General features: G+C 36.4%; 1 protein-coding gene across 1 annotated transcript in view; it reads right to left on the reverse strand.

Moving 5' to 3' along the window:
• Positions 1–7,999, reverse strand: part of DSG3 (desmoglein 3) — a 31,914-nt gene extending 23,915 nt beyond the window's left edge. The window contains exon 1 of the mRNA XM_003924757.4: positions 7,634–7,999. Coding sequence (XP_003924806.1) covers positions 7,634–7,678 — 45 coding nt within the window. The 5' untranslated portion in view covers positions 7,679–7,999. The remainder of the gene's footprint in view (positions 1–7,633) is intronic.
• Positions 8,000–12,350: the final 4,351 nt, after the last annotated feature.

Below are 12,350 nucleotides of genomic sequence, written 5' to 3' on the forward strand. Positions count from 1 at the left end.
TGCTCTGTTACTTCAGTTTAAATATTAAACTTAATTTTCAGACTGGTCCAAGAAAATTAAATGAGAGTAAAATGAAGCCATGTAGGCTAGGGTCTTCATCTTCTTGAATGTATGAGACCTTCATCTGTGTGGTTTTTCAGCTCATGTTCTGCCGGGCATGCCTTACCTCTTTGTACCCCACCCACTTAAATATTGCTCATCCTTTCAGAGCCATTCAAGTTCCCACAACCTCCATGAAACTGTCTTTACTGATGTCTCTTTTTCTGAGTTTGTGTAACACATATTCTGTACCATGAAATGGTACAGCCCATGATGGTTTACCACAGTTTATTATTTTTTGTTTTATGCGCATGAAAGAATTTCTACGCTAAGCTGAGAGTATTGTAAAGTTTCCAATTCAGTGCTGTTCTGTTTTTTTTTTCTTTTTTTTTCTTGTAACCCTCACAGGTGCTTAACAAATATTTGCTAATCCACTTATTATCTAATCTGCATCTGGTAGAAAAATCACGGTGGAAAATAAGTCAGAAGAAAAAATAGCTAGAAGAGTAATAACAGTAGCTAATGTTTATTGTGTAGTTTTGGTATCACTTGTTACTCCCAGAGCTTTATACTTACTGTCTCATTTAATACTTACAGCAGGCACCTGAAGGATAATCCCTAGTACATGGATGAAGAATTGGAGATGTGAGGGAATGAATATTATGCCCTAGCTAATAGCCATTACAGGATAACAACCACAGCAGCCTAATTCCAGAGCATGTACCTCACTCCTACTTAATATAAATATATAATAATATATATTTTTTGAGATGGACTTTTGCTCTTTTTGCCCTGGCTGGAGTGCAAGGGTGCCATTTCAGCTCACTGCATCCTCTGTCTTCCAGGTTCAAGGGATTCTCCTGTCTCAGCCTCCTGAGTAACTGGAATTACAGGCATGGGAACACAAGCACACCCAGCTGATTTTGTATTTTTAGTAGAGGCAAGGTTTTATCATGTTGGCCAGGCTGGTCTCAAACTCCTGACCTCAGGAGAATCACCCGCCTCAGTCTCCCAAAGTGCTGGGATTACAGGTGTGAGCTGACTACTACTAAATTCTAAAAAAAATTGTCATCAATTGAAAAAATACCTAACGATACAAAGAAATTTATATGACAGTCAATTTAGATTTCTATTTGGCCAAAGGCTGTGGTTGCTCCTGAAACAATGTAGATTTATTGCATTGTTACTTTTCTAGGGTTGTAGTAAATAGACTAGTCCAAGTCTGAACCAAAAGGAGTAACTATTTCAGACATAAGTAACTATTTCAACTCTTCCATTCTAGACATTCCTGCTGAAACCTTGATTCTGAAGAGTGAGTGCTCAAGTTTGTCATGGAAAAGAACCATTAGTTGTGGTTATAGCATGTCTCAAAATGATTTTCCATCGATGCTCTTTTTAAAGCATTACCTTGAGTTCCTTGGTAGAAAAGCCCAGAGCAATGTGGTAAGTGCACAACTCCTTTCTCAGTGCATAAGAACGACTCAGCTACACGTGAGGGGAGGGACGCGCCAGGCAGCTCCTTTACAGGAAAACTGGAGCGTCATCCCGCAAACATGAATCATGCTTGGACTAGCCCCACAGAGAATGATTCTTCTAATAGACAATAAGTCACCATTTCTGTTTTCCCGGAAAGTCGTTGATACAAAACATTTCTGAATATTGCAATGCTCTTTAGATTTTTAGAGGACATCACAGACTTAGATTATTTAAGAATAGTATTTTGAAAAAAAGGTTATTTTAATTAATCAATATTTATATAATGGCTATTTGTTTTAGTTAATTTGCTAATATAGTCATTTTGGATATTTTAAAAACATTTTATGTGTTTTTATTTGTAAATCTATTTTTATTGACAAAATTGTATATATTTATCACATACAACATGCTGTTTTGAGATATATGTACACTGTGGAATGACTAAATCAAGCTAATAAATATATACTTAGTTTTCTGATGATTTGAATCAACTAAATTGTCCCTTTTGGTGGCTTGGATTGGGAATAACAATGCAGAGAAAACCTCCCTTATCTTGAGAATTACTGTACTTTTCTTTCTTCTTGTTTTCTGGTTATTTTGTAAATTTTAATTATATAATTTTTAAAGCATTGATATAGCCTTAATGCCTTGGTATACACATGAATTACAAATACTATCAAAAGCAAATCTAATTATTAAATTAAAAAATATATGAAATAAAACAATTTGATATCCATATGCTCTACTTGTTAATAAAAATGTATATGGTTGTATCATTAAGGTTCCTATTGAATATGGTATGTATACAATAAATACAATCTGAGGATATGGGTAGCTGGATTAAACAAAAAGCACTTATGGTAGCACCTGATCTTTACTTTAGTTTGGCCGAGATCTTGTTTGGGGATACCTCATGCTTTAGTGTGGTAGGGAACAGAATATTTGACTATGGATTAGATGCAGGGTGCTCATCCCAGCCGGACCTAGGGCATGATTTATTAAGTCAAATAAATCAGTCCTAGTTTTAAACATGATTTTTGTATTTATTAATTTATTTGGGGAAAATGTCATGAAATCTACACAAGTGAGGAATATCATTCATATTATCATCTTTTATAATATTTCATTGCTTTCTATATATATTGAAATTTAAAACTTAAAAACCCCAAAACATTGTAGTAAACTTTGTATTTATCAAGGCAAATTCCTTAAATGAACACAATTGACATATGTTTAATTACTTGGAAATTATTTAATTGTGAAGAATTCAGTTTTCAATAACTGATTTCTAGAGTAAACTCAATTAATTTAGTCAGTTAAGCCTTGTATCATGACAGAATGCTAAGAAAAAGAAATATTCTTGGGTATTCTTAAATGCTCATTTGAAATGCTGTGTAGGCTGCAGTCAAGTATGATAATATAAAATTGGATACTGGATTCTGAATCACTGAATTTAAATCCAGCTCCAACCATATATCAGCATATAACTTGGGAGCATTCCTTAACCTTTCAGTTTCTTCATCTGTACAATAGGAATAATAATTTTACTTACCTTATAGGTTTGTTGTGAGGATTACATAAATTAATAGGTGTAAAACATATAGGTGAGCACTAGCCCATAGTAAGTTAGTTTTACTCAATTGACGTTTAATAAAATGTTAACCAATTCTGTCACCAAACTTCAAAAGAGGTATAAAAGAGCCATTTTTATATGAAGTGACCTGTTATTATTCACTGTCAAGGTACATAAGAACGTTCTTTTTCTTGATCATGAGAAAGAGTAAAGAAATAGTACTCCATTGTACAATTGTATAGGTTGCTCCTTGAATAACTCCAGGGCGCAGCTCACACTATAGTTTATGTAAATGCAGCTCCTGTAGTTGTGCAGTGTACAACCTAGCCAGCTGCACAGCGGCTCTCCAAGAAAAAGGTGTAAATTAGACATATTCAATTATTCATTTTATGATTATGGATAGTAATCAGTTGTCTATGTAATTTTCTTATGATGAACTGCCCAAAGCAAGCCCTCACCTTAGGCTACCAGATTGACTCTTAACTAGACAGGAAGAGCCAAAGGCTAAGCGGTTTGTGGGAAACTTCATGAGGACTGAGTGTTCTAGCTTCAGATGAAAACCAGTTTCAGGTATGAAGCAAGCGAGAGTGCTAATTAGTAGAAGTAATTACATCTTTCCTGACTTCTGCCCAAGTAGGCAAGCCTGGAAGAACCACTTGGCAAGGTTATTCTGATTTTAGAATATTAACTTTTCTTAGTGGTTCAGTAGGACATTTATTTTTCTACATTTTAGTAGTGCTGGAAACTGGACTAATCTCCATCAGGAGAAGAGATACCTTAGGGTTTTTCATTTTGTTAAACATTAGGGCCATTTAGCCTAAAATTCTTTTTCTAAAAATTTTCTTTTTAGATGTTTTATAGAAAACAAAGTGATTGAAGATAGTCATGCTATATTTAGAACACTTGCTAACTCAGACTTGGTATTTAAACTACTTTTCTCTTTTTTTCCTACCACCAACTTCTTTAAAAAAAAGTGTACTCTAAAAGTCTTTAGATTTCAAACATCTCTATTAATTTTTAATGAGGAAAGCTTTACCTAATACAGTAGCATAAAGTTATATAGCAAATAGTCCAAATGCTCAGAGCCGTGTTGGATGACAACCTGTTTTGGATTTGGTGGACTACAAAACACAATGATTTCCTTTGAAGATACATTATTTTCAAAAGATTAAATCTCTGAAGATAAGCATTTTCAACCACAAGTCCTTTCCTCAAAAATGTTTATTTTCTATTGCATAATATGGATCAAACGAGCACAAGGAACTGATAAATATTACATTTTTTTAATAGTAGACAGTTATTTGCCATGCCTTCTCCTCCCAAATACAGCTTTTACTTTTTCCTGTTAATTTAAAAATTAAGAGGACAACTGTTTTTGAAAAATTCTTTAGCTCAAGACAAATGTAGGCCCTTTCTTGATTTGTTAACACTGGTATCCCTGGTTATTTAAGATGGTAAGATACAATATTAAGAAGTTATCAAGAATTATCCCTGTTACTAAAAATAGTACAAGCGATAAAAATTAGAGGGTTTACAAATCACTTTGTCTTTCCCGTAACTCTTAAAACTTTTTTGCACACATTGCTGCTTTATTCTCACTATGTCCATTTTCACTAGTCAGGGGGTGGGGTATGATTCTTATTTGACAGTTGAGGAACAAAGCCTGTAGTGAGTCAGTGGCATAACCAGAGATTTAAGTCTATGACTTTGCTATTATTTCTCACTGTTTTAGGCAACCCTTGTATGGTCACTGGATGGCGGATTATTACCGCAACCTTCAAACACATCTGCCAACTTTCAGACCCCACCCTTCAACCACAAAAGACCAGCATTCCCACTTGAGAATGCTGTAGAAAATGTTGCCTTTCTTCCTCCATAACCACATTATTTCAAAACTCTGGGTGGCTCCCCATTTGTAAAAGGTTTCCATGAGCCTCCACAGAATACACTTTTCAATCTGACCCTCAGCTGCCTTTCCAATTCACGTCCAGATTCTCCAAAGCAAACTGTCATTCTAGTCAAACCGGCGTGTCCATTTCACCTAGGCAAATGTCCTGACTGTGCCTGCCTTTACTTATACTATGCTGACAACCCAATAGAGCCCTTTTTGGCCCGTCCATCTATAGTCATCCCAAATCTGCTCGGATTTCTCGGAATTCATAATGACTTGATTGTCTGACTCCTGACAGGCAATGCCTTCTACCAATAGCATTAATAGTAGGCCAGTACTATCCAATAAAAGATAAGAACCACAAATGCGAACCACATATAATTTTAAAATTTAGTAGTATTTAAAATAATTTTAAAAGATAAAATGCATTTTAACAATATATTTAATTTAATCTGATACATCCAAAATACTATTATTTCAACATGCAATCTACATAAAAATTGTTAATGACATATTTTGCATTCTTTTGTTCATACAAAGTCTTCTTCAAATTATGTGTATTTTATACTGAACGGCACACCTCAATTCAGACCAACCACATTTCAAGTGGTTTAAAACCACATGTGGCTAGTGGCTACCATATTGGACAGAGTAGGTCTAGAGCACTCAGTTGAAAAATTATGCATGAAGTTATATTGCTGTTTAAATAGCATGTGTGTGTGTGTTTGTAAAATTTTCCTGAGTGGAACCAAATGTATGCCATTTTATAGTTTCCTTTATGACTAGAATTATAGGGACATTGTGGGGGGTTTTATAGTTTAGAGAGGGCTCATTAAATCATTCATTTATTCATTCTTCAAACAATTGCATGTCTACTCTAAGATAGATATAATAAGCATTGGAAATACAAAAATAAAAATTAGCCTCAATATAAGGATGTTATAGCCACTCTAGAATCAGAGAAGTAATTGATAGTGGCCTATATGTCAAAGCAGAAATAAAAAAGCTCCCCTTAGCTTGTGGTGGCCCAATCCTATGTCCTCATGGCAATACTATTCCGACATCCCCTGCTGCATGGCCTCAAACTTCCTGAGCTTTGCCATTGGCTTGGACATAGGTGTTATCAGACTACTTGGAGTTCAGCCCAGACATTTCCCGTCTGGAAAGGTGGGAAAGTCATACAAGGCCACATTTCTCTTTAACAACGTCCTCCTTTCAAAGAAACTCATTAGTTACTGAAAACAGTTGCATTGTCATAATAGAAACAGAATCTGAGAGGCTGGGCGCAGGGTCTCACACCTGTAATCCCAGCATTTTGGGAGGCCGAGGCAGGTGGATCCCTTGGGGACAGGAGTTTGAGACCAGCCTGGTCAACATGGCAAAACCCATTTTCTACTAAAAATACAAAAAAAATTAGCTGGGTGTGGTGGTGCACGCCTGTAATCTCAGCTACTCAGGAGGCTGAGGCATGAGAATCACTTGAACCCAGGAGGTGGAAGTTGCAGTGAGCTGAGCTTGCATCACTGCACTCCGGCGGGAGCGACCTGTCTAAAAAATAAAGAATCTTAGGGAGAGCCAAGAAAGTCCTTTTTATTTTTATTTTTATTTTTTTTTTAAATTTTACTATAAGAACACAGTTAAGGAATATGCTAGTCTGCAGCATCCAGGTTTTTTTTTTTTTTTTTTTTTTTTTTAGACAGAGTCTGTCTCACCCAGGTTGGAGTGCAGTGGTGTAATCTTGGCTCACTGCAACCTCTGCCTCCTGGTTCAAAAGATTCCTCTGCCTCAGCCTCCCGAGTAGCTGGGACTACAAGCGCATGCCACCACGCCCAGCTAATTTTTTGTATTGTTAGTAGAGAAGGGGTTTCTCCATGTTAGCCAGGACAGTCTCCATCTCCTGACCTTGTGATCCTCTCCCTTCGGCTTCCCAAAGTGGTGGGATTACAGGCATGAGCCACTGCGCCCGGCCAAGATCCAGGTTTTAAACAGTCTGTAACATTCCGTTTCTCTTTTAGATAATACTATGTAAAACTTTCTCAATCAACAGAAGTATTACTCTTCTGAAAAATGTTTTTAAAATGTATGTCTTTCCTCCTACCCCCAAAGGCTGACGTTTTCTTTTGGCACACAATAGCTAAACATAAATACTCACTTAATAATCCTCCCAACTTTACTCTAGAGTCAAACACTGCTTTGATTTTAATTCTGCAATTTTTTACTTTTAAAAACATGTCAGGTTATCAAGCCCAGGCATGTAGAGTTCTTAGCTATAGGTTTAAGAGACATGTAATCTTGGAAGACAGAGGTGGCTCCTGTGTTCTCGTTTGTGGGTTAGAAAAATGAACAGAAGCCTAACTTTAAAGAAAGTGAAAATGGTGTAGAAAATGTAACCTGTGATTCAGATGAGTTAATTCATTAACTAAAAAAAAATTCTAAATGGTTTTTAAAGCTCATTTCTTTCTGGTTTATTTTTCTGTGTAAAATACAACATAAACAAAAAACAACAAAAGAGGGAAACTGGTAATCTTGGCAATTTCATTTTAATTGATTTCCACTGCACTCCTTTTAGAATTTATAATAAAGAAGGAGCAGTCGAATATGATAAAGGGAGGAATCAGGGAAGTTTGTCATTATTAGGAAAATTCAGGACTTACCACCAAGATGACCAGAGCCCCTGAGGGTCTGGGGAAGAGCCCCATCACTGCCACTGATTTCCCTGGTGAACAAGTCCAAGAGAGCTGCTGCTTCTATCCAGCCCGCCGTCTGCAGATGATGTCTGAGCAAAGCCTTCGGCAGCTGCCTTCCGAAGGAGTCTACAGATGGTCTGTTATGCGGTCCCTCCCTACCCTAAACCAAGGGTCGGTCTCACCAGAAATGCTTGCATCATCTTTGCTCCCAGGTAAAAACTTAGCCACACCTCAGTTCCTAAAGCAATGAAATCCTTTGTTGGAAGCTGAAAGAGAAGTTCACAGGCTAAAGACAAAATATAATAGGAAGCTAGCAGATGAATAATAAATTAATCATGATGTGGAAGTGGAAGAGCTAGTCCGGACCACACTTTTTCAGTGTCGATGTCTTGTGGCTGAATCTAGTTGACGATGGTTACAATGAAAACCGAAAAGCAAAGCAAAACATACAAAATGCCCCCAAATCTAACTTGTAAAAGAGCATTTATTTTCAGCCTGAGTATGTGTGGGTAGATCTAAAGTTAAGCAAAATGTAGATGTTAAGCAATGCTATATTTCATTGAAAGGCACTAAAAATATGAAGAAGAAAAACATCCCGTTAAGGGCTATGAATGTGGGCTTTGAATTAAAAAAAAATTAGAAATAAAATTGAACAGTTATAGGGTGCCTTGGATATTTGAAATATATAAATAATGCACTGAAAAATCGTTCTGATAATACTCAGATGACATCTTTTATACTGTATTTCTTTTCATTTATAACTTTCAGAAAAAATCTAGGTCGCCTAATAAGGTTGATTATCTTGGTGTTCTTTTCATTACTCAAGACGTTTTCCCCAGTGTGGTGAACCTGCTTGCTGTTACATACTCGGAGGTGCTTAAATATTTAGATTCTAACCCAAGATAAAGCAAAGGAAAAAAATTACCAGCCCCATTTTAGCTACTTTGCTTATAACATTAGAATTGAAAGTACTTTTTACAGTTTCAGAAACATTCAAAGAAAGTTTTGGTAGAAGAGCAACTTTATCTTTGCAAGTATTTATACATCAGGTTTTAGAAACCATTTAATCTCAGAGTATTTTTATTTTTATTTTTTGAGACGGAATCTCCCTCTGTCACCCAGACTGTAGAGCAGTGGCGTAATCTCGGCTCACTGCAAACTCCATCTCCCAGAACCAAGTGATTCTCCTGCCTCAGTCTCCTGAGTAGCTGAGATTACAGGTGTGTGCCACCATGACCAGCTAATTTTTGTATTTTCAGTCAAGATGCGGTTTCACCATGATGGCCAGGCTGGTCTTGAACTCCTGACCTCAAGTGACCCACCGGCCTTGGCCTCCCAAAGTGCTGGGATTACAGGTGTGACACTGTACCTAGCCAATCACAAAATATTTTAAGCAGAAAGGATTGTGTAGCCTAGGAGTTAGAAAAAACATCTTGGGAGCAAAATTTTGTTTTGTTTCTCTTTAAATTGTAAAATATACATAACAAAATTTATCATTTTAACTATTTTTAAGTGTACAAAGCAGTGGCATTAAATATATTCACATTGTTGTGCAACCATGACCATTACCACCATCCATTTTCAGAAAAGTCTTGTTTTTGAAATAAAGACGTTGTAAATAAAGTTTTATTGGAACACAGCCACGCCCAGTTGTTCACAAATTGTGAATGGCTGCTTTTGTGTTGTAACAACAGAGTTGATACGGATAGAGACTGTATGGCCACAAAGTCAAAATTATTTTCTTGCTCTTTACAGAAAAAACAAATTGCAGATCCCTAAGTGATACTATAAATCTTAAATGGTATTTGTGACAAATCTGATGAGTGTTGATGCTAACAAAGAAATAAGGAACCTTTAAAATTTGCTTCCACTTGGAAAGAAAATTTCAAAAGAGCAGCTCTGGTGTTCTTTGTAGAGTTCCCTCTAAATTCTATAAATTATACTTTATGCTGCTGTGTCCTTTCTAACATGGAAAACTGAGACACAGGACAAGGCCTTTTCTGAGTTAGAAGGTGATTTTTCTGCGACTAGACTAGTTGACAAGGAAGTGTGATAAAAGCTGAGCTGAGTATTATTGAATTTGTTAGTGATTTATATATTGCGGAATTCAGTGACCAAAATGTTTGTTATTTTTCTGAATTTAGTGTTTGAATTTGTTTAACAGTGGTGAGAATTTGTGTTTATGTGGATGTATATTGGTGCTTTTTTCTCATAATATAATGTGAAGAAATATACAAGCATGGACAAAGACTAGGAGGATGACCCCCATAACGTACTAGAACTTATTTTTTGAATGAGGGAATTATAGTTGTATTTTTATTTTTTCTTCATTACGTCTTTATATATTTTCTGATTTTGTTTTTTTAATGAGGATACATTGTTTTTATAATTTAAAAAGAAAGTTATTTAAAAAATAATGTGAAGGAAGGTAGCCTTTATGAATAATAGCATTCTAAACTTCAAGGCAGGGAAGAAGAGCCAAACAACACACTTTTAATTTTTTCTTTCCCATCACTTAATATACTGCAATTCTTTAGATGATTATTATGATGAAGGCAAAGGAGATTTTAAAAAATGATAGCCAGTGAATTATATTTGTAAGCATACCTATTAAGTTGCATTGTGGACTAAATTTTAGACATGACTCACCTTTTTATGATGTGCATTTTCTTTCTTTTTTTTAAAATTGTACTTTAGGTTCTGGGGTACATGTGCAAATCATGCAGGACTGTTGCATAGGTACACACATGGCAATGTGGTTTGCTGCCTCCTATGTCTGGCGTTTCTCCCCATGTTATTCCTCCCCGACCTCCCCACCCGCCACTGTTCCTCCCTTGGCCCCCTCAACAGACCCTAGTGTGTGATGCTCCCCTTCCTGTGTCCATGTCTCATTGTTCAACACCCATCTATGAGTGAGAACATGTGGTGTTTGTTTTTCTATTCTTGTGTCAGTTTGCTGAGAATGATGGTTTCCAGGTTCATCCATGTCCCTACAAAGGACACGAACTCATCATTTTTTATGGCTGCATAATATTCCATGGTGTGTGTGTGCCACATTTTCCTTGTCCAGTCTATCATCAATGGGCATTTGGGTTGGTTCCAGGTCTTTGCTATTGTAAACAGTGCCACTATGAACATACATGTGCATGTTTCTTTATAATAGAACGATTTATAATTCTTTGGATATATACCCAACAATAGGATTGCTGGGTCAAATGAAATTTCTATTTCTAGTTCCTTGAGGAAGTGCCACACTGTCTTCCATAATGGTTGAACTAGTTTATACTCCCATCAAAAGTGTTCCTATTTCTCCACATCCTCTCCAGCATCTGTTGTCTCCAGATTTTTTAATGATCACCATTCTAACTGGTGTGAGGTGGCATCTCAATGTGGTTTTGATTACAATGGAGAAACATTCCATGCTCATGGTTAGAATGAATCAATATCTTGAAAATGGCCATGCTGCCCAAAGTAATTTATAGATTCATTACTATCCCCATTAAGCTGCCAATGACTTCTTCACAGAACTGGAAAAAACCACCTTAAACTTCACATGGAACCAAATAAGAGCCTGCACAGCCAAGACAATCCTAAGCAAAAACAACGAAGCCGGAGGCATCATATTATCTGATTTCAAACTATACTACAAAGCTACAGTAATCAAAACAGCATGATACTGGTACCAAAAACAGAGATATAGGTTAATGCAACAGCACAGAGGCGTTGGAGGCAACACCACACATCTACAACCATCTGATCTTTGACAAACCTGACGAAAACAAGCAATGGGGAAAGGATTCCCTGTTTAATAAATGGTGTTGGGAAAACTGGCAAGCAGCGTGCAGAAAGCAGAACTGGACCTTTCCCTGACACCTTACACTAAACTTAACTCCAGATGGATTAAAAACTTAAACATAAGACCTAACACCATAAAAACCCTATAAGAAAACCTAGGCAAAACCATTCAGGGCATAGGCATAGGCAAGGACTTCATGACTAAAACACCAAATACATTAGCAACAAAAGCCAAAATAGACAAATAGGACCTAATTAAACTCCAGAGCTTTGGTACAGCAAAAGAAACAACAGAAGCAGAGTGAGCTGGCAACCAAGAGAATGGGAAGAAATGTTTGCAATCTACCCATCTGACAAAGGGCTAATATCCAGAATAATAAACAAATCCATCCAAAAGTGGGAGAAGGATACAAACACTTTTCAAAAGAAGGCATATATGAGGCCAAAAAACATGAAAGAATGCTCATCATCATTGATTATTAGAGAAATAATGTGCATTTTCTAAAACTCCAGTTTGTTAATAATTTTAATTAATTAGGGCTTAAAAGTGATCATTATCATTACACTGTTTCCTTACCTGAACACAGGTTAAGGATTTCACTGATATTTCACTTTTTTTTGAAATACCATTTAAGGATTCTTGGTCAGGTAGTATATTAAGAGCATATGCAGCCTTGACAGGATCATCATATGGCATTTTGGTCTGATGCAGGCTGGTTCCATTTCTTGTTCCCATACAGGGGGATTATAGAAAGCAATGACAAATCTCACTGTGCTGTCCATAGGCATTCGGGATCTCTCATCTTTCCAAGTGCCCTTGACAGCACTGTGTTAAGCCAACACTTCCTTTCCTTCGGAAGATTGGGGACCTTAGTATGGTAATAAAGCA

Source organism: Saimiri boliviensis, chromosome 13 (genome assembly GCF_048565385.1).
Source record: "Saimiri boliviensis isolate mSaiBol1 chromosome 13, mSaiBol1.pri, whole genome shotgun sequence".
Taxonomy (NCBI): Eukaryota; Metazoa; Chordata; class Mammalia; order Primates; family Cebidae; genus Saimiri; species Saimiri boliviensis.